General features: G+C 55.5%; 2 protein-coding genes across 7 annotated transcripts in view; one reads left to right on the forward strand and one right to left on the reverse strand.

The window, feature by feature from the left end:
• Positions 1-247: 247 nt before the first annotated feature.
• On the reverse strand, positions 248-21,065 carry NOTCH4 (notch receptor 4). 3 transcript variants are annotated; one of them, XM_074348416.1, is made up of 30 exons: positions 20,836-21,065; positions 19,993-20,074; positions 19,529-19,821; positions 18,502-18,849; positions 18,296-18,418; positions 17,947-18,183; positions 17,675-17,830; positions 17,151-17,345; positions 15,563-15,676; positions 14,371-14,484; positions 14,159-14,281; positions 13,144-13,303; positions 12,366-12,511; positions 11,923-12,075; positions 11,588-11,705; positions 11,267-11,354; positions 10,754-10,907; positions 9,783-9,902; positions 7,748-7,810; positions 7,382-7,494; positions 6,035-6,558; positions 5,022-5,402; positions 4,746-4,921; positions 3,981-4,200; positions 3,717-3,798; positions 3,484-3,622; positions 2,695-2,990; positions 2,317-2,464; positions 1,713-1,810; positions 248-1,541 (listed from the first exon to the last, which is right to left on the reverse strand). In XM_074348416.1, exons 1-30 carry the CDS (start codon positions 20,894-20,896, stop codon positions 849-851), a joined length of 5,718 nt encoding a protein of 1,905 aa, XP_074204517.1. In that variant the 5' UTR covers positions 20,897-21,065; the 3' UTR covers positions 248-848. The 3 variants fall into 3 exon arrangements, with proteins under 3 accessions (XP_074204517.1, XP_045377523.2, XP_010959896.2); XM_045521567.2 differs by having other exon boundaries at positions 3,726-3,798; positions 7,748-8,000; positions 9,718-9,902; positions 20,836-21,064; XM_010961594.3 differs by having other exon boundaries at positions 7,748-8,000; positions 9,718-9,902; positions 20,836-21,064.
• LOC105082424 (butyrophilin subfamily 1 member A1) overlaps positions 1,190-21,808 on the forward strand; it is a 50,352-nt gene continuing 29,733 nt past the window's right edge. For 2 of the 4 annotated variants that reach the window (XM_074348417.1, XM_074348424.1), the window contains exon 1: positions 1,191-1,319. The gene's annotated coding sequence lies outside the window, so the exon portion shown is untranslated. Of the gene's footprint in view, positions 1,320-21,808 lie in introns of all 4 variants that reach the window. The other 2 variants (XM_074348418.1, XM_074348420.1) reach the window with 2 other exon arrangements.

Raw genomic sequence — 21,808 nt, forward strand, 5'->3', positions numbered from 1 at the left:
AAATGCCCTTGCAAGAGGAACAAAGGGTAGGCCTGGTTTAGTGTGTGAGTCGTTTCTCCCTGAGCTACTAGAGACTTTCACCTTTTGATACCCTAAATTAACACAGGACCCCCAAGTCTACTTATTCTTGCTGTTAACACTATGCTCAAAGCTTCCATCCAAATGTTGAACCTAGGGCACAAAATTCTGAAAACACTGTGCAGTTAATCCCATATTTTTTCCACTTCCCAACCCCTCCAAAAAAAGGTAACACTTCAAGTCAGCTTTATTATGGGTTGACACATGTGAGGTTCTTAAATAGAGTGGTGGCTATAAGAGTGGCACTTCATGCCTGCAGTGGTTTGTTTGGGGGTGGGGGAAGGTGGAGAGAATGCAAGGAGTCATCAGCTGGAGTGACCCTTGGCCCTCCCTTCAGCACCAGCACAGTGTCTGGCACACAGTAGGTGCTCAATAAATATTTGTCAGCCCTTTGTGAGTGGTCGGGGTTACAGGCGATGGGGCTCCCCCTGGGAACCATATATAGGAAAGGACATCTTACATCCTGTTTGCAGTTTTTGGTTCCAGTTCAGGGGTACTTCTCCCATTCCCCTCCATCCTCCTGTAACCTCTCACCCTTATTTTCTGGGAGAGAGGATGGGCCTGCTTCATCCCAGCACCCTAAACTCCTTTTCCAGGGCTGCAGTTTCTCCACGTGTAAGACGATGTGGCATACACTCACTTTGGGAGGGACACTACACTCATAATCCCTCAAGTTTGGGGCTCAAGGATCTTAAAATCTGGAGACCTTCCAGACTGCCTGTCATTTAATGAGTACTCACTTTTAGAATCCCTCCCTGCCATGTAGCCTTTTATTTCTGACCCTCACCTCCCGCATTTAAGGGTACTACTTGGTGGGCTGGGGAACACCAGGCAACTTGAGGGGATCCCCGCTCCGGGGACGGAGTAAGGCAGGGAGGCGGGATTGGAGTGTTGGAGGCGGGGCCGCAGGCTCCTAGGGCCACCCAATTGCAGGGCCAGTCATCAGCTGAGGCCACACCCCCGCTCCCGGCCGCGACCCCGGATCTTCCTCGCTCTATTGCAGGGTTGGGTCGAGGCCCGCGCATGCCTGTAGAAAACCTACGGCCGCGGAGGGGCGGGCCGCCTCCTGCTGCTCCTTTCGATAGGCTCCGGCTATGCGAATAGGCCCCGCCCCCACGCGCGGCCAAGTCTACGGACAAAGTCCGAGCTTGCGGACAGGCTCCGGCCGACAGCGTCCGGCAGCGGGGCAGAGCCCCGCCCCCGCGCGGGGGCACGCTTCCCGACGGAGTTCTCGCGCGCTGGTAAGCGCCGACCTCGCGGCCCGGCGTGGCTTTGTGACGCGCCTCCAGTGGTCCCGCCCCTTCCAGCAACGTCAGCAGATCCCAGTGGTTTCGCTGGCGGGCGATGTCCCCGGGCGCTAGCCCGGCCTGGTCCCGCAGCCCTCGGGCCGCCCCCAGCTCCAGCAGCAGCTGGGCTACCTCCACTGCCCCTTCCCGGGCCGCCAGGAACAGCGGCGTCTGCTCCTGCGCGGGAGGAAACAACCAGGGGGCGAGGTCAGGGAAGGCCACGCCCCACAGGGCTGGCCCTCCTCCTGCTCGACCGCTGGCCCCTCCCCCTTCAGGTTTTGCGGAGTTCCCGCGCGTTCCACTTCTCCTGGCCCGTTTTATTGCGGGGAGCCCTCTACCCGGTCTAACCCTGCCATCCTGTGCGTCTTTATCGGCTCCGGCCTGGAGAAGGGAGCGGGCGGCCCTGGCGTTGTTCACGGCGGCGGCCCAGTGCAGCGCGGTTTTTCCTAGGGGACGACGTGGGAGGTTGTTAACCCGGAGGCTGGGGGCCAGTCGCCTGGGTTCCTGTTTCCCACGGATTCTGGTCTTGGGGGAAGGGCTATTCGGCCTGCCGGGTACCTCAAAAGCGGAAGCGTTGCCCGGGTGACCGCCGGCCTGCAGGAAGCGTTGCCCCTGGTGACGTCACCGGCGCGCGGGCGGGACAATGGGGCATTGTTCTGGGGTCGGTGGGACCGGCAGACCACCTCCCTCCCACGAGACCCTTCCCCCTTCTCAGACATTTCCCGCATCCTAGTTCCCAGTGGACTAGAGCAGTGTGTGTGTTTTTGAGGATGGTGAGGAAGACTCACGTTCTGCGTATTGCCACCGCACCGCAGGTTTACCACCCTCACAGCAGAGTGGGAGGGAATGCCCCAGCCTCCAGCTGGTCCCTCTGCTGCCCCCCTCCTTGGCATCTTACGCCCCATTTGCTCAACTTCTTTATAGCACAACATCAGCTTCCCCAGATCCATACCCCATTTATCTTTGGCCCCCACATCTGCTTTGGCTGCAATCAGTTCTTCAACCAGGTCCTCAACAGCCAGCCTGGCAGCCAGCATCAGGGCTGTGGTCCCATCCTCTGTCCGTGCATCCACTAAGGTCTGTCTGCTGCGGAGTAAGAGCTAGGGGAGCCAGAGAGGGCCAGTGATCCTTGGTATATCTGGACTTCTAGCTAAGGTTTATCACACTGTTAACCACCCCCCAGTCCGTATTCAACCATCTGTTCTTGTTTCCCTTTCAGTCCCCAATCTCACATCACCTTCCTCTGCCAAACCCTTGAGGATGCTTTTGCCTGACTTTAGTTGCAAGTTTGCCCCGTTTCCTTTAGCGACTCCATTGTGCACTGACTGACCTGGCAAACCTCCCGGGCATCAGCAGCCACAGCGGTGTGAAGAGGGGTGCGCCCTGCCCGGTCAGGCTGGTTGGGGTTGGCTCCTGCCTCAAGGAGGCGGCGGGCAGCGGTTGGTCGGGAGAATCGGGCAGCTAGGTGCAGGGGAGTCTCCCCAGTGCCCAAGGTGTGAACCTGGGGACAGGCCCCTCCACCCAGCAGAGGTTCCCAGGGCTCAGGGCTTCCCAGCCATGTCCCCTGATAGGTCCTGGACTCCACTCCCCCACAGCAGACTGCTGACATCAGGGGTGTCACCCCATCTGTGTGTAAGAGACATGAGGAATGGGAGACAAATCAATCAAAAGGACATAACTGGGGGAGGGGAGAACACGGAGGCTCAGGGAAAATCACAGCCTGAGGTGTTGGGAAGCCCAGCTTGGGCTCACAATTTTGTGTGGCTTTAATCAAATGACTTTCCTTTTCTCTGGACTTCGGTTTCCTGATTTGTAAAAGGAAGCAACAGGCCATAGTACTCTCACCCTAAGGCAATGGTTCTCAAACTTGAGTCCTGGATCAGACTCACCTGCAGGGCTTGTCAGTATTTTGAATTTCTGAATCAGTAGCTGTGGAGTGGAGCCTGAGAATTTGTATTTCTAACAATTTCCCTGGTGATGCCGATTCTTCTGTCTGAGAATGACTGCTCTAAAACACTAACTCTAACATTAGTTTCTCCAGTTCTGATAGCAAAGGATTTTCTGATTCTAAAACGGTCAGAGGGAGTTTTCATTTTCTTGGTCTGAGTTGCATACATACCAGGTCCACGGGTGTCCACGTCAGGGACGTCCAGTTCAGATTCCTGGGGAGGAGTCAGCATGGCTGCCTGGGGGAGCTCCTGACAGTCACCACTTAGAGGCCAGAGCTGGCACTTGGAAGGTGAGGCCATTTCTTCAGCCTTGGGGATCAGAGCAAGGATCAGTGAAGTGGCACTGACTTTTCTCTTCAACCCTTCCATCACCTTGGGACCATTCCTGCCCCAGTGCCTTCACCTGGCCCACCTCCTCTCCTTCCTCGGGGCCTGAGCACATCACAACTCCATCTTCATCAACTTCTCCCTCTGGTTTCAGTGCCCTGGAAGGAAGAGGGTGGGTGGGTAGAGAACCTTCAGGGTCTCTAAGATTTCCAGCAGCCTTCCTCCTCCCTCACCTTTCTTGTCTTCAGCTTCTGCAATAGCATCTCTCATTGCTTCTGATCATAAATATCTCCATGGGAAAGAGCCCCCACCCTGAGTCCCGGTTCTTCCTCACTCTCACTTGAGGCCGATGCTGTCCTCGCCCAGAGGGGGCCGGCGTCGGCGGGGAACTGGCTGAGTCCGAGGCCTTCGAGTGAACCCAGGGGGCAGCCAGAGGGCCCCATGCTCTCGGCGCCGCCGGCGGATGAGCTGGAGGACAAGCAGGGCCCCGAGAGCCAGGAGAAGCACCCCGGCCACCGGTGAGCACAGTACAGGCCAGGGAAGCTGGTTGGCGGGGGGCACTGGTGGAAGAGACACAGTCAGGAAAAGAGGCCATTCCTGGTGGGGCTGGGTACTCCTGTGAGACTTTGGGCAAGTGCAGTCACCTCTTTTTGCCACAGTTTCCTCAACTGTAAAATGGGAATAGTAAGAGTACCTCCCTCATGGGGTTGTTGGGAGGATTAAATGAGTTAATACTGTAAAATGCTTAGACCGAGGCTGGCACATAGTGCTATTAAGAGTTATTATTCTTTCATGTACTACCAACTGTTTGACGTGGGGATGATTGGATACTCTTGGTCTCGTAGAGAGGACAGACCAGAACCCAAGGTTTGTGGGAGGTGTACGATAGAGGTTAGGCTAAAGTACTTGGGGAAATAAGGAAGGAGACTGCAGAGCAAATGGGCCATGAGGAGATCTAGTTAGAGAAGGAGGTTAACAAGGGTAAGTCTCCGTAAAGAACACTTGGGGTCCCAGCGATTCTGTTTCATTTGATCTCCATTGCTTGTTGTTGGCATGAAAGCTAGCCCGGGAGCAAAGTGAGGGGAAATGACAGGGGGTCACCTACCGGTGTCTGCACGAGGGTGGGCAGCCAGCAGGGGTCCTGGCAGTAGGGGTTCCAGGGCCCCCACTGCGGCCATCGCAGCAAGGAAGCGGAGCAGGAGCCCAGGGTCCCAGGGACAGCGGGATGCAGGGTGGTCCGGGCCACAGCGGGACAGATCCACACCCATCACCACCACGAACCTGTGGGGAAGGCACCTCAGAGGCCCCTGTGTTGGTCCCTGGCTCCCTTCCCTCCATGGGTAAAAAAACTAATGTCTGCCCGCTGCCCCCAGCTTCTTACCCAGTGCTGAGGGAGTCTGTCTCCTTGCCTACAGGCTGTGTTTGAGGGGCTGCTCTCTGGTGAGAGGGGTCTGGGGTTCCTCCTAACTCCTCTTCGGCCTGGGCCCCAGGATAGGGGTACACCATATCCCTGCCGTCACTATCCTTTCTCACCCAGAGCCCTACCCTCAGAGTCAGGGACAGCACCCGGGCCAGGGCACGCAGCTGCTGGTCCAGGGTTGAGGGGTTCAGCACCACCAGCAGGGCCAGGGAGGGCCCCCACTCTGCATCCCCGTCTCTGGGCCTGCAGTCACCCCCATCCCAGCCACATTCTGCAGTGTTGCAGCCCTTCTCGCAGTGTCCGTTGTGGAAGTGATCGTGGCAGTACTGGTCGTAGGCTGGTCTGTGGGGTGAGGAGACAGGGACTCAGGACCCCCAAGGAAACCTGACTCCCTCATCCCAGAGAGGATTCCTGATATTCCACGGCCTCTAGGGCTCTGGTTGTTAAGTGGGGGCAGCTCTGGGGCAGTGGGCTTAGTCCCTGGATGGTAGGTAGTCCAGATACCCTAATATCTGCTGACACCCTTGTTTCCTAGGACCATCCCCTAGGTCCCCATAGGTCCCCCAGGACCGTTCCCAGAAAACACTCTGCAGCTAATCTCCCTCCCTTGGGACCCTCCCAAGCTCTCCTGTCTCCCTGAAGGGGAGCCCTTTTCCCTTAGGGGTGCTGGTTGCTAGGGGAGATCCTCCACAGCAACAGGGCTTAAAGAGAGAGCTTGAGATCAGAGCTCCCACATCCCTCAGAGAGGAGCCCAGACAGAGGCAGCGCCCTCTTTCCTGGTCCCCACATTAAATATTTATGCTGCCCCCATTCCCTCGGGTTAGAGTCCAGCATCTTATACCCCTACTTAGCAATGGGTATTAGGGTAGACTCTCCCTGGGGCTTTAGGCTGTGGTCACCCTGTAACTCAGAGACCTCTGTGTCCTTCCTCCTGCCACCCCCCCCCCCAGCCCAAGGCAGGGCTTCAGGCTCACGTGCAGGCTGGAGGAGTCTCACAGTCGTAGCCATCAAACAAACACTCTTCAGAGTCACACTGTGGGTGGCACTGCCCATCCCGGAAGAGAAGCCAGCACCGAGAATGGGAGGGGCAGCCCTTCCAGGGGTCTGGGACCCCCAGGGAGCAGTCCCCCCCATCCCAGTTTCCTCCTGGGCCACTGCAGCCAGCGTCACAGGCCCCATCTCCACCTCTACCCTCACATCCCTTTGCTCCGGGCCTCTGACACCGGGGCCCTGGAGAGCTGGGAGGGCAGGAGCATCGAAAGCCTGGGGCCCCCAGCCCAGGCGTCTCTGAGCAGCTGCCATTGTGTAGGCATGGAGAAGGAGGGCCGCAGCCTTGAGGAGCGGGTGGGGTCAGGCAGTCAGGGCCCCCATAACCACTGAAGCAGGCACAGCGGGGCAGGAATCCAGACTTGGGGGAGGGCAGACAGAGGCCACCGTGGTGGCAGTGATGAAGGCCGCAGGAGGGGGCTCTTTGGCTACAGGTGGGGCCTTCAAAACCCTGTGGAGAGGAGAGATATTGGTGAAGGACCTTGTATTCTTCCCACTTCCTCTCAAGCAAATTCCTGGGTTAAGATAACTCAGAGGATCCTAGATTCTCATCTGGAAGGGGCCTCAGAATATTAAGTTCATTTTACAGATCCCCCCCCCCCCCACAGTGGCATACTACATAGTGGGGGAGAAGGATGGACCACAGCTCTACACAACTACATGGGTGAATCACCATGCAAGTCCTGGAAGACTGTTAATAGAGTGATAGTAATTGAACTAGCACTATATTATCTTAATCCTTGGAGATAGGATTGTATACTTTCTCTTCTGGATAGAGGAGGACATAAGTATATGAAAGTTATTGTTAATATTGTAATTCCTTGGTTTGGTTCATGGGTGTTATCTTTTTAAAAATTTTTTATTTTTCAGGGATATTATCTTGTAAGTATAATAAAGTAAAAGAAGGCTGTGCAGAAACCAGTGTTAGTTTGTACGTTAGTGTATCAAGAACCAAGTTTTTAAGATTAACCCAGTTTGGTGCATCTGAGGTCAATAAACAAATACACAGAGTTAAAAGAATTTATCCAAGGTCATCCAGCTTGACCTGGGGGAACCTTCCCTTAGGCAATGCCCATACTTCTGATAATTCCATTCATGCTCCCACTGGATCCTGCCTTTCCCCACTACTGCTTCTGAGAGCCACTTACCACTGTGAACAAGAGACAGTTTTCTTCAATAATTCCCACTCCGGTGCTCCGCCAGGTTCTGGCTCAGACATTCTCACCTTGCGTCAGCATCGGGGCGACAGAGAAAGCAGCTCTGTGGTCACTCACCTGGGGGCAGTGGCAGGTGAATCCTGGGGGTGGTCCTGGTGTGGTCTCACAAGACCCTCCGTGGGAGCAGGGCTGGCTCTGGCAGGGGTCTATCTCCTGTTCACACAACTGGCCTGGGGGCGGGGGTGGGATTAAACATAACTCTACTTCACTGGCTGCCTCCTTCCTAGCGCATTCCTGGGAGTCAGCCCAGCACTGGCTGCACAGACAAAGGGATCATGGGGCATATTCTCTGGGTGGGGGGGGGCATGGAGGCAGGGGGATAGACCAGATGACTAGGCTGCCTCGTGGGTGGGGATTGTCTGGGTTTCCATGGTCAGTTCAGCTGTGCACAGAGATGCCTACACCCCTCGTCCCAGGCCTTACCTGTGTGTCCGGGCAGACACTGGCAGTAGAAGGCATTGGCCAGAGAGTGGCAGGCTGCAGTGCCTGTGGGGTGACAGGGCCGGTCCAGACACTCATCCACGTCCCCCTCACAGCGCAGCCCCACAAAGCCTGGAGGGCAGGCACAGTGGAAGCCTCCAGGTTTGGGGGTGCAGGTCCCATGGTTGTGACAGGGTTGGGATTGACAAGCGTCGGGCTCCTTTGAGCAGTTCTGTCCACTGTAACCTGGTGCACACTTGCAGGCAAAGAGGGTCAGACAGGGAACCAGTAAATGAGCCCATCCTGGCACCGTAGGGGACTAGCTCAAGACAGTCTGCCTAGCTCCCCGCCTCCAGCTCAAACCATCACTCAGCTCAGCATCCATCACAGCCATGGTAGCTTAACCCTTTATCTCAACTCCACATGATACACAGTTGTTCAATAATATGAAACGTAATCCCTTCCCAGCCACAAACAATCTCTATGCTACATTGCCAGTAAATATAGTTCCGTTTTTGGTCAAACCTTCCTCCCTCAACCACACACCTACCGGGCTCTGTCATGCTTTATTAATTAATTTATAAACCTTCATCGAATGCCTACTTTGTGCCAGGCACCGTTTTAGGCACTAGGAATACAAAGAAAATAAGAACACATCCCTGCTTTCATGAAGTCCTCAGTCAACCAGAGGAGAGAGGCAGCTAGAATTTATTGCATGCTTTGTGTATATAACCTCACAAACCTTCCCAACAACCCTCTACATGGGCCATCTCATTTGATTCTCACTTTACAGAAAAAGGAAACTAATTCCTTGACTTGGGCAAACCACACAGCAGTAGGTGGTAGGGCAAGTCACGGACCCCATAGCTGATGCCTTAACCGTTTTCCAGTTGTTTCAGATCTTTCTGCTAGTGAGAGAGGGCCATTGATGAGGGCTGTACCACGTGCAGAGTTCTTGCAGGGGGAAGGAGGGTATGTGAGAATGGAGTCCCAACAGGGCTTCAGAAATATGATGGAGAAAAAGGGATTCATAGAGAATCTGAGGAGCTGCCAGAGGGCTGGAAGAAGCAGGCAAGGGGGGTGTCTTGGAAACTTTGGGAAGAAGGAGTTTCATGGGCAGGGAAGCAGAGCTGAGTATTAGGTGTATGAGGGTTCACTGCTAATCAGCACACTGCTTTTGTGTCAGTTTGAAAATGCTCATAAGAATAAGGTAAAAAATAAAATTTAACAGTTAGAGAAAAAGGGCAGTTGGTGGACCTGCCTCATGCCTTCTAGCCAAAGTCGTGGTTCTGAGTACAAGGATCAGGTTGCTTGGACTTGAACCCCAGCTTTGCCTCCCTCTCCTACTCAGTGACTCAAACCACCAAGGAGGGGCCGTAACCCAGTCTGGAGAGAAGTTCGGGACATTTTCCTGAGGCAGACGCCTCCGGGGCACCATCCATTGGGAGAGGGGTGAGGAAGGCCATCAAAGAGCCAGTTTGGGGTGGGGGGAAGCCAGCAGCAGTTTTGTGTTGCAGGAGTAAGGGAGGAGGGCGGGGGTGGGGAGAGATGAGGCCGGAGAGGCAGGCGGGGCTGGGTTACACAGGGCTTTGGACTTCATTGTCAAAGAGGTGGGCAGCCACTGAAGGGTTTTAAGTAGGGGAGCGACAGGTCAGCTTAATATTTTCAACGAAGCTCCCTGGTAGTGGCGCAGAGGCTGAACATTTAGGAGGACAAGTGTGAGGCTGGACGATAGTTAGGAGGCTGAGATCTGGGTGGAAGGCAGTGAAGGCCTGGACAAAGGCAGGGCGATGAGGGTGCGGGTGCAAGGACAGAGCTGAGAAGTACTAGGAGGTAAGCAGCACGACTCGGTGGTTGGTGGGATGTGTGGGGGAAGTGAAAGGAAAATGCCCCATCCTCCATTCTGACCCACGACTGCCATTTCCCACAGCCAGCCCACCTTTGTCTCCCCCAGCTCCTCTAGACCCTCTCACCTGGCAGAGATAACCATTGGGTTGGGCCACGCAGGTGGCCCCGTGCTGGCAGGGCCTGGACTCACATGGGTTCACCCTGTCCTGGCAGGTACTGCCTTGGAATCCGGGGGGACAGTGGCAGAAGTAGGAGGGGCCGTTGTCAATGCAGATGCCTCCATTCTGGCACAGGGAAGAGATTTCTGTGCCTGGGAAGAGAGACAAACGGGGACTGATAAAGCTAAATGGGGTGGAAGGATGCTCAGGGGCCCCAGACGCTGAGCAGAGAGGAGAGTGGGGGCCACTAACATTCCTGGAAGCCTGAGGAGTCAGTAACTCCTGACGCTGAAGAGGTTAAAATACCAAGTTCCCCCTCCTGCCTGTTTTGTCAGATGGAGAGGAATACCTCTTCTTTGGCTTATCAGAGCATTATAAGCAGCTGTATTCTTGGCTTTAAAGAAATCTCAACTGCCCTTTTTCTCTAACTGTTAAATTTTATTTTTAAGGTGGGGGCATGTGACTTAACTAATGGCCTGTCTGTCCCCTGGGTTTTGCATCCTCGCATATTCTCTCCCAGTGATTCCCACTGACCATCCCCGGACCCCACAATAGTCTCCTGAGTTCTTCTCATATCAAAATTTATTTGATCAAGGCGGGGGTGGTATTCTTGTACCAGGGGTTGGCATAACATCCAAGTGAGCAGGGCATGGTGAAGTATGTTGAGCATAGTTGGGTTAAATGTGGTTCACTGCAGTTGAGTTATGGTGATAATGGCAATGTTGAGTTGTTCCACACTTTCTGTCCCAGGTGGTTGTGTTAAATAGGAGTCTCGTCGACTGGGCTGGTTGATGTTGCTTGAGTTGTGTTGAATGTGGTGCTAGGAGCTGAGTTGTGCTAGGCTGTCCTGGGTGTTGAGCTGTGGCACCGTGACTGGTTGGTCTGTGTTACTTGGACTCTTGGTTGTTTGGCTGAATGTTGTGTGTGGATGTCCTTAGGGATGAGGTAGAGGAGGACACCCTTTTCTCTCCATCTGCTCCCTAGTCGGTCCTTGGGTTGGTACCTTGGCTCAGAGCAGCCCTCTGGCAGGAGGACAGCGGAAGGTTGCAGAGAGGCCCAGTCCATCCCTGGAGGCACAGGCACTGGAAGGAGGGCCCAGTCTGGATGCAGTGGGAATTGTGTGGGCAGGGCTTCTGGGCACATAAGTCCATCAGCGTCTGAGGGTCAGGAGGGAGCATGAGGCAGGAAAGAGCATCAGGTTCAGAGATGGTCCTCTGCCAGCTCCTCAAACTCCCTTATCTCTAAAACTCTTTCCTGGATGGTCTGGGACCAGGTTACCCTCTCTGGTTTCCTCTGATACTCACATCCCAGAATAGTCCCTGGGATCAGAAATCCTCTCAGTCCCTCAACTCCATACAAATCTCAAGTTAGACCCCAACTCCTAGACTCCCAAACCTCCTTTCATGTGGACACCTCTCCTAAGATTCCCTGCTGCCCACCTTTTAATACCTGAGACCCTCTCACTGGAGCTCTCTAGCCACCCCCTCCTCAGCACACCTGGCTCAGTGCCCCTCACCTGGCAGCTACCTCCTGTGTAGCCAGGGGGGCAGAGGCAGTGGGGACCCTGAGGGCCATCTTGGCAGGTTGCCCAGTTCCTACAGGGGCTGGATAAGAAAGAAGGCGTGGTAGGAGGAGGGTCTGGGAAACAAGGGGAGGGAGTGTGTGATTCTGGGGGGGCAGGAGGGCCTCGGTGAGGGGGAGGGGAAAACAGGAGGGAGGGCGGAGTGAGAGGGTGTGGGGTATAGGAGGAGAGGCAGCATGGAGCCCCGGAAGAGATGGAGAGGCAGGGTGGGAAGGGCTCCCTCCCTTCCTCCAGGGGTCTCTGTGCCCTGCTCACCTGTCTGCGCAGCTGGGACGGATCCTCCCCTCACAGCGTGGGCCCTGGAAGCCCGGGGCACAGAGGCAGGAGGAGGTGCCGGGCCTATTCACACAGGTGCCCCCATTGAGGCACGGTGCTGGAGAGAGGAGGCTGTGAGGGGTTGGGTTCCCTGCCTGTAACCTGGCCTGTGACCTCAGTCACACTGCACACAGGACAGCGCTCCCACCGCCACTTCCTCACCCAAACGCCGGCTTGCGGCATCCAGTTAAGTTTTTAAAAATTATGGCACAAACATACCCTGACCAATTTTTGCATTGTCCTGTGGCCCAGCCCCAGACACGGTGGGCACTCACCAGAGGCACAGTGGTCGACGCTGATCTGGCAGCGGAGCCCAGTGTGGCTCGGAGGGCAGGTGCAGGAGTAGCCCCCAGGGCTGGGGCTGCAGGAACCACCATTGAGACAGGGCCCTGAGTGACAAGCTGTCACCTCCTCGCTGCACGTGGGCCCTGAGGGAAGTGGGTAGGGTCTGAGAAGGGGACTTGTCCTTTTCTCCTCTCTTCCTCCTCTTCCCTTTCTCTTTCCTTCCCCTCCTCATCCCTATCACCACTCTTCTCCCCCACCCAACCTCTCTTCTTTTGTCACCACCTCCCACACATCACCCATGTCCCCTGCTGCCCGTGCCCAGTTCTTGGTGGTGACTGAGACCCAGAGCCCCTGGACACAGGCCTCCACTGGTCTTGCCCTTGATTTAGAGGGTGGTCATCCCAGGGTATGTGTGGTTTAGGGAGCAGCTCACCTGTGAAGCCTGTGGGGCAGGTGCAGTTGTAGCCAAAGGGCTGGGGGTGGCAGGTCCCTCCATGGGCACAGGGCGTGGAGACGCAGCCCCCCAGCTCTGAGTCACACTCCGGTCCTGTCCAACCCACATCACACACACACGAGGATCTGGTCACAGAGAGGAAGGGAAGGGTTTTCTCTTCTGATGTTTTTCTCTTCTCCCCTCCTCATTGGTCAGACCCCTATGACCTCTTCTTTTGTTGGCCCTGAGACTCTGGCCTTTCCTCAGTGGCTTTGCTCTCAGCACTGTCCCCCTTCTGCCCCAGCTGCTCTACCCATTTTCTCCAAGTACATTTCTCTTTATATTCCGTCCATAGCTTGTTTATTGGCTGTCTTTGCTCATTAGAACCAAAGCACTATGAGAGCAGATACTGCATCTCTTTTGTTCTGCACTGTTCTCCAGTGCCTGGAAAAGTGTCCACACATAGACGCTCAATAACTATTTGTCTAAGAAGTGGTGAAATGAATTGGTCCTGGGATTTAATACTACTCTGCTTTCTGCTTTGACAAGCCCCAGCCCCAGTCCTCTGTTTCCCTCATCATTTATGAACTCTCCCCTCATTGGATAGCACTCACCAGCTGAACCCTCCCATTGTCTGTGACCCCAGTACTTTGCCATCTCCTTCCTAGTCCCTGTTGGCCATTTCCTACAGGCTCGCACCTCACTGGCTGTCTTCTCCTGCCCTATCTGAGGAGGACCCAGAGGAGACTGTAAATGGGGAGGGCCTGGAAGATGTTACCTCTGGCAGTGCCCATGGTGGCAGGTGCAGTTGTCTGCAGCGGGGGCACAGCCAGGGCTTCCATTGGGGCAGAGACAGGGGGCCTTGTCCTCCTGATCCTGGCATGTTTGCTTGGGCTGGCACAGGTCGGGGGCACACAGGGGAATTTCACAGAGATGACCTGGGTGGGGAGATGGGTCAGAGAGAAAACAGAGTCCCTCCCTGTCTTTGATGGGGCCAAAGGCCACTTCTTATGCATGACTTGCTTCCTCCCCAAGGACCTGTCCTTCAGTGGCTCCCTGTTGCCTTGGGATACTAACTTCCTCAGAATGACACGTGGGGCCCTACACGACGTGACCTTCCTGCGACTGCTGCATTTCTCACCTTTGCCCCACTGTACCCTAAGCTCTGGGCTCCTACAGTCCCTTGAGTCAGGTACGCTTTTCTTCCTTCTGTGCCTTTGCACACGCCGTCATCTGCAGCTAAAACATGCTGTCTTGCATTCTGTCTCAACAAACTCCTACTCAGTCCTTCAGACTCTGTTCATGAAGGCTTCCCATCTCTAGTCTGGGTTAGCCCGTCCTTTGTGTTCCCATAGGATCCTGTGCATTCCTCTCTCAGAGCACGTCTCTGGGCCATAATCAACGAGAGACTTGGTCTCTCTGCAGTAGATTTAAGGTCACTTGGGGACAGCATCTCTTACTCAACTTTGTGTCTGTGTCTGTGTCTATTAAGTGCATAGTAGGCACTTAATAAATGTTTGCTGAATAAGCAAATGAATGTTTTGCCTTTGAATCCCATCCTCCACTCCTGATCCCCAATCATGCCATTCACTTTGGGCCCGGTGTGGGCCCTACAGTAACACTTGCCCTCAGCCCCTGTATGGTTGTGCAGGTTTTGCACTGCAGAACTTTAAGGGGTCCCATTCTCATTCTGTTCTCACATCCCAGTCCTCCAACACCCATCAATGACCTCTGCTCCACCCACAGTGGATTTCATTATCCCTCCGGTTCTTTCCAGTGCCTCCCCTGCTGACCTGTGAAGCCAGATGGGCAGAGGCAAAGGAAAGCTCCTGGGAGATCGAGGCAGCTGGCTCCAGCAGGGCATGGGCCGCTCAGACACTCGTCCACCTCCGCCTGACAGCGCGGGCCTCCAAAGCCTGTGGCACAACAGGAGGGCCAGGGGCTGCACGGACTCTGCCCCTGCCCCTGCCCCTCTCTCTCCTCCAGTGTTTGAGCCCCAGTTTACCTGGGAGACACTCGCAGTGGAAGGATCCAGGCTGGTCCCGGCACTGCCCACCGTTGGCACAGGGAGAGCTTCTGCACTCGTCTATGTCCTCCTCACACCGCGGGCCGGTGAATCCTGGTGGGGCGGGAAGCCGGGGGGAGGAGAGGTGGCAAAGGTCTTTTTTTTTTTTCTGTAGATGTATTAGAGAGTTTGTTACAAGTGTTTGAGCTTTACAGGCATGATTTCATGGATTCAAACAAGAAATTGAGAGTTGACACTGCTGTTAGTCTTCTCTTGGCAAATACAGAAACAACATCGCTACAAATGGCAGTGGAGAGACTCTTGTTTCAAATGGTTTGGTTTGGGGTTTTGTCTAAATGTATCATGTAATAAAGGGACCAATTTGGGGGCTTCTCAAATAGTGATGTGGATTTCAGGACATAATGGAGCATAACTTGGTAATTTTATTCTTCATTTAAATAAGGCATAACTGGATATGTGTACTAATGTTGAAAACACATTTTACCGAAAGCATAAATACAAGTCCTGGCCCTTCCCCTTGCCAGGAAAGAGGAACCTGGAAACCTTTCCAGAGAAGACACCTAGGGCAGGTCGAGGTGACAGAAGGGTGATGTAGAAAAGGTGAAGCTCAACCACCTGCTGGCTGTGTGACTTTGGGCAAGCTACTCAACCTCTCTGGGCTCCACTGTAAAAGAGGAATAATGACAGAACCTACCTCATGATACCATTGAAAGCATTCAAGGAGACAATGCCTGAAAAGTACATGGCCATGTGCCTGGCCTGGAGTAAATACTCAACAAACCTCAGTTATTATCATAGCAGGGAACACAGGGGTGTTCCATGAAGCTGGAGAAGGCAGGCCTGGGGCAAATTTCCCTGCGTCCCTGGAGGGCAGACCAGCCCGGCAGCCCCGGCAGGCAGGGAGAGCATACAGGGGACTCTGAAGGAGGGCTGGAGAGGAGGGACATTGGGTGATCTGGCCGGACAGAGATGAGGTGGGCGAGTAAGCAATGGAGGATTTGGGGGATGTAACGGAAGAGAGCTTGGAGAGCAGAGGAGAAGCTGGAGAAATGGGGGACTCCTTGGCCAGGCTAGAGGGAGCTTCAGGAGGCCCCGGGCGATTGTCAGGTCTGAACTGTGGAGGTTCAGGAGCCCAGGGGGCTGAGGGGGCTGGACTGGAATCTGCACTCACCGGGCCGGCAGACACACTGGAAGCCACTGAGCAGGTCGTGGCAGTCAGCCTGGTTCAGGCAAGGGGCAGAGGCACACTCATCTGTCTCCACCTCACAGAGCTGCCCTTCAAAGCCTGAGGGTGTAGAGGTGCGGTCAGGGGTGAGGCTCAGCCACGCCAGCCTTGCCCTGGCTGCTCACCCCTTCTGCCCGGGAGGCCCGGGTCCCAGAACCAGCCTGGTCCCTGACTTGCTGTGTGTCTCCATCAGGCAGCCCCTCCCAGGGTGCCATCTGCATGGGGGCTGGAGAGGTGAACCCGAGGCTCCGCTGCTCTGCTGTGTGTGGCTCTGCTCTCTCCAGTGTGAAAGCTCAGGGAGCAGGGCGCCTGTGGGGACCTGTGGGAGGGCTCCTGGGAAGTGTCTTTTGGGGCTATTCCTCTGTGCACAGAAGGCAGGGCTCACTCGGGATGGGGGGGAGGGTAGCTGATCAGCCCCGGGGGGTTCTCGAGGTGCCAGTGTGACAAATGAGCATCTACTTGGAGGTGGCTCACTCCTCTTGTTCTACCTGGACAGGCCTCTGTGCCAGGGAGACCAGGGATCCCCAAGGTAGGCATTTGAAGGGCATCTGGGAAGCTGTGTTGCTCCCATATTTGTCCTGTGTCTTTGGCCTCATCCTGGTCTCCACTGTCTCACCCTGAACTGAAGCTGGACCAGCCTCTGGACCTCAGTTGCTTCCCTCTTCTTGCCTGGGGAGCCTGCCTCTGAAGCTCCTTGTTATCTACAACCTTGTCCCTCGGATTACTGGGTAGTTTTCTCAGCATTTTTTGTTGGATGCTGTCAGCATAGAAAGGCTGTATAGTGTAGTGGTTAAAACTATCAAAGCCCTGGGTTTGAATCCTGGCTCTGCCACTTACTAGCTGGGCAACCTTGGACAAATCGGTTTCTTCATTTATAAAATGGGCATAGTAACGATGTTGACCTCATAGGGTTATTGTCAAGATTAGATAATGCGTGTAAGAGGCTCAGGCAATACCTGGCATAGAGTAAGCTGTTATTTTTCTGGTTTCATTCAGCTCCTTGATATTGGCTCTGTTGCTGTCTCCCTGGGGAGATAATTCCCCTCTTAACACTAACTTGTACGTAGGCGCAGCCTTGCAGCATTCTTTCCCGTTGTACCAAATTCAAGCACAAGCCCTTGGGGTTTTAAGGGTTTACTCTTGATCTCTCCAGGGGAGAGTTTCTGTGATTAGAAGGACCATTCTGGGTTGGCATGAGCAGAGGCTGCAGCGTGAAAAGCTGTTAACCGCTATTCTGCTTTCCCCTGATGGGCCTCTGGGTCCAATGGACCAGGCTGTGCACCCTTAATGACTTTGAAGTGAATACGTCCTCTTCCCCCAAGAGTAGAGCAGTGCACAACCTCACTACGTCTGTGGCCGCCCTTCTCTTAGGGGCCATCGGTTTCCAGAGTTTTCACCTGGGGGTGGGGAGAGGAGGAGAAACATTCTTTGGTAACTGACCCCAACTGACCTGAGGCTATCTAGACTCCAGAGAGGTCACACCCCGTGGGTTAGTGCCCTGTCTTCTCTACCCGAGGCCCCATTCTGCTGGTACCTGGTGGGCAGAGGCAGTGGAAGGTGGCAAGCAAGTCCAGGCAGGTGCTGCCCGGGTGGCAGGGCTGGGACAGGCACTCATTGTGATCAGCCTCACAGCGGGATCCCGTGTAGCCAGGGGGACAGAGGCACTCAAAGGAGCCGGGCGTGTTGAAGCAGGAGCCGCCATGTTCACAGGGACTAGGGCCTTGCTGGGCTGTGGGGAGAGAAGAACCGGGGGTCCACAGGGGTCAGGGCGGGAAGGCAAGGAGGCCAGACTGGCAGGGACACTATGGGGGGTCTGTTTGTGGCAGATGAGACCCAACTGGGGAAAGGGCTTGTGTCTTTAAGAAGGAGAAGGACTCATTGGGGCCTGGAGGGCTGAGCGTTGGTGAAAAGACTGTGTAGGGAAGAGATGCCAAATCTGGACAAATTCAGGAAAGAGGAGATGTTTATGTTTTTAATTTGAAAAGCAATTTGCCTGTTTCTCTCTTCAGTGCAGAGCCTGTCTGGGGCTCAGAGTGGGTCTGATGAGGGGTGCCTCACCCATCTGACACTCGTCCAGGTCCTGGTGGCAGGTGGGCCCGGTGTAGCCAGGCTGACACAGGCAGAGAGTGGAGCCCGTCAGGGGGTTTGTGCTGCACTGGGCTTCCCCATGGCACGGCCGGCTCAGACACATGTCCTCCATGTGGCACAGGAGGCCTGGAGGGCAGGTGGGAGAGGCTCTCAGAGGCTGCTTGAAGCCCCCAGCTGCCCTCCTCATGCTTTGCTCAAGTGCCATCCCCACCTCCCACCTCCCTGTGCCCCCCACGCCACACCTGTGCGGCCAGGTGGGCAGAGGCAGGAGAAGGAGCCCACACGGTCGATGCAGGTGGATCCTGGGGCGCAGGTGGCTGCAGCACAGTCATCCAGGTTCTCCTCGCAGCCCGTGCCTCCCCAGCCACTGACGCACACACAGTGAAAGCTGCCAGCTGAGTTCTGGCAGGTCCCTCCATTTTTACAGAGAGGGGGACCCTGAGCCTCACATTCATCCACATCTTCAGAGCAATCCCAGCCTGCAGGGGGCGGGAAGGGGACAGGTGCTGGAGCTGGGGCCCTGTGGGGAGGGGAGAACAAGGGACGACCGTCTGGGCCACTGGTGCCATCGACTTGGCTTCAGTGACTCACCTGTCCAGTCCTCTGGGCAGAGGCAGGTGTAGGTGGCCAGCCCATCCTGGCAAGTGCCCCCGTTCTGACACTGGTGCCCCACACAGTCATCTGGATTCACCTCACAGCTTGGGCCTGTGAAACCTGTCAGGGTCATGTGATCAGCTGAGAAAGGGGGACCCACGGGAGACCACCTGGGTGCCCAGAAGAGCCCTGTGAGGACGCACCTGGGGGACACAGGCAGAGGTGGAAGGTGGAGTCTCTCCCTGGAACCAGCTGACAGGTGCCCCCATTGAGACAGCCGCTGGTGGGGCAGGGTCCTGGCTGGAGCTTACAGCGTGGCCCCTCCCGCCCGGTGGGGCAGAGACACTGGAAGGACCCCAGGGTGTTGTGGCAGGAAGTGCCCTTGGGGCAGGGTCCTGGGTCCAGGAAACACTCGTTGATGTCATGTTCGCAGGCATGGCCCTCGAAACCAGGTGGGCAGCGGCACTGAATCTGGGGGTAGGTGGTCAGACACACCCCTCCGTTGATGCAGGGGTTGGCTGAGCAGAAGTCCCGAAGCTGGCACTGCTCACCTGAGGTGAAGGACAGAGGAGGCACAAATTCCAGCTCCTCTGAGATGACCCAGCTCTCCCTCCAGGTTATCTGTGTCTAATTTCCATATTTACTTCCCTTCCCTCCCATACCCTCTCTGCCTTGTTCCCTCACCCTCAGTTTTACCATTCCTTGGGAGGGTTCTATCTGGAGTGGCTACCTTTTCCAAACTGAAAACAGTACATGGAGCTGTTGGTAGGAGTACTGCACCTGAGCCCTGCTGGACTGGGGACGCAGGGTCCCTTCAGTAGTGACCTTGGTGGGGAGATGAAAACCTGCAGGCTTTGCAGGCAGGAGACAGAGCCCCTCGCTGTGGGATGACCGGTTATGTGCCCTTGGGCAGTTGGCTTGCCTTTCTCATCTTGATCTTTTTTTTTTTTTTTTTTTTTTTTTTTTTGGCAGGGGGTGGGGGAGGTAATTAGGTTTATTTATTTATTTTTAATGGAAATACTGGGATTGAACCCAGGACCTCATGCTAAGCATGAGCTTTACCAGTGAGCTGTATCCTCGCCCCCAAGAACTGGCTTGTTGATTCTCAAGACCTCTGTCCTCAAAGGGCTCCCAGTCTCTCAGTCCCTAGTTCCATCCTTCCCACCCCATCACCCCATAGCCCAGCCCTTGTCCTGCCGGCTGTTCCTCCCTACTCCCGCCAGTGCTCACCTGTCCATCCTGGCAGGCAGGAGCACTGTGGGCGGCCCGAGGCCTGGATGTGGCAGCTGCCCATTTTGGAACAGAAGGAAGAACAGGGGTCCTTGAGCTGGGCCTGGCACCTCTCACCAGTGAAGCCAGGGGGGCAGGTGCAGAAGAAGCTGGGGGCGGAGGGTGAGGTAGGGCTGGGGGAGCTGGGAAGGGTGGGAAGCAGGGCTCGGCAGCTGCCCCCATTCTGGCAGAGCTGGGCATTCTGGCAGGGGTCGGGAAACTGGCACGTCTCACCCAAGAAGCCAGGGGCACACCTGGGCAGGGGAGGAGAGGAAAGCTCACATCCTGGCCCCTCTGCCTTCTCTCCTCCCTCCTGTTCATTTGTTTCCCTTCAACCGCCTCCCTTTCTCCCTTCTCCTTTCTTTTCACTTCTCCCTGCTCTCCCTCGCCCTTTCCAGTCTCCCATTCCCACGAGGTACACTCACTGGCAGGTCCCTTGCCCCTGAGATAGGCTCAAGCAGGTGCCTCCGTTAGCACAGGGTTCTGGGAAACTCCCACACCGCAGCCCTAGGGATGGAGATGAGGATGAGAAGGGAGCAGGGAGCATTATGCTCCCCTTTTCCTCCTCTGATTAATCCGGAGGGACCTGACCACAGCCGCCCCCCACACACGTGCTCTAAACCACCATTGCCTTTGTATCTGTGTTTCTAGTCTCCACGTGGCACTTGCTCCCCAGCCCCCCAGATCCCAGGCCTCTCAGTTACGAATCCCCACCCCCTCTTTCCTGTTTATTCTCTGGCCTCCTAAGTCCAGCTTCAGGATCCGTCCCTCGGAAGCAAGGCAACAGAGATTGGGGGGGGGGGGCGCTGAGGGGACTCCTGGGAGGTGAATGGCTGAAACATTGAAGGGATTTCCTCCCGGAAGGGCCCAGCATTGAGCCATCAGGGGTGGGGACAGCTGGACCAGGAAAGGGACTTGACCTTCCCATGTCTCCATCTCCTGCTCCCCTAGCAGGTGGTTACTCTCTTTCCTCTTTTCCTCCTAAATGTGATCACAAGACCCTGCTGTCCCCCAGCTGCAGGGCCAACTGGGTTCTCCCTGGGGGTGGGCACCCTCTCACCCATCCCCCTACGGTCACCACCCCTGGCATGAGGCCTATAGCCTTGGGCTGTATAGCTGCAGAGGCAGAGTTGAGTCTCCCTACAGGCTATTCCATCTGGGAGATGAGAAACTCCTCCATCCAGGGCTTGGCCGTCTGTCCCCAACCCATGGGAAATCGTCCTAAGGTCCCGTCTTGGTCCCTTCACCTCTCCCACCCCGTGCCTCACCTCTGGTCTTGATGACACACAGCAGCAGCAGCGGCAACAGCAGCAGTGAAGGGGGCTGCATCCCAGAGCCCCTGCCCCAAGATCCCCTCTGCCTCCTCTGCAGGGACCCTCCGAGCCCCCACTGAGGCCACAACCACCTCCCCTGCTCCCACGGCCCCTTCTTCCTCCTCCTCAGCCTGTAGTGAACCTCACGTCTGAGCTGTTTCCTGAGTCACACAATGTCCTGGACACCCTGGTGATGGGGGGGAGTGGAGGAAAATTGAGGGGGATGAGGGAGGGGCCTCTGTCCCTGACAACCCCTGGGGAAGTGGGGCGGGTAGGACAGCGCTGCCAGAGGGCGTGTGGTAGAAGGGGAGCACTGGGCTGCTGGGGCCCTGGGAGCAGCCCCGCCTTCTGCTGTAGATGTGTCCTCTCCTTCCCAGAGGGGGGACTGCAAGGTGGCTGCAGGGCCCTGGGGCGGGGGAGGGTCAGGGCCTGGAAACAGAGGTGGGAGGTGATGGGAGATCTCCTGTACCTCTTCCTAGGAGAGGAGGCTTTTTTCATGAGGTCAGGACGGATGCTTCTCAGGGAGTCTGCCCCTTTCTATGACTTGGAACCACTAATCTTGGCAGAAGGAACCCAGAGAACTTTGGGGTCTCACCTTGGGCTTTACTGGGGACTTAGTTTTCTCCTTTCGGGGGAACGGGCAAGGCGCTGGGCTGGTTTTGGGGGAAATCTTGGCCTTCTTTGGAAGGGAATGTATAAGATTGTCATCAATGAGAAATAAATGTCGTTTACACTGAATTTTTCTTTGATTTTTTTTATTGGAGTACAGTCAATTACAATGTGTAATTTCTGGTGTACAGCACAGTATCCCAGTCATGCATATACATACATATATTCGTTTTCATTTTTTTCTTTAAAGATTATTACAAGTTATTGAACATAGTTCTCTGTGCTACACAGAAGAAACTTTTTTTTAAAATCTATTTTT

The sequence above is a fragment of the Camelus bactrianus genome, chromosome 20 (assembly GCF_048773025.1).
Source record: "Camelus bactrianus isolate YW-2024 breed Bactrian camel chromosome 20, ASM4877302v1, whole genome shotgun sequence".
Classification (NCBI taxonomy): Eukaryota; Metazoa; Chordata; class Mammalia; order Artiodactyla; family Camelidae; genus Camelus; species Camelus bactrianus.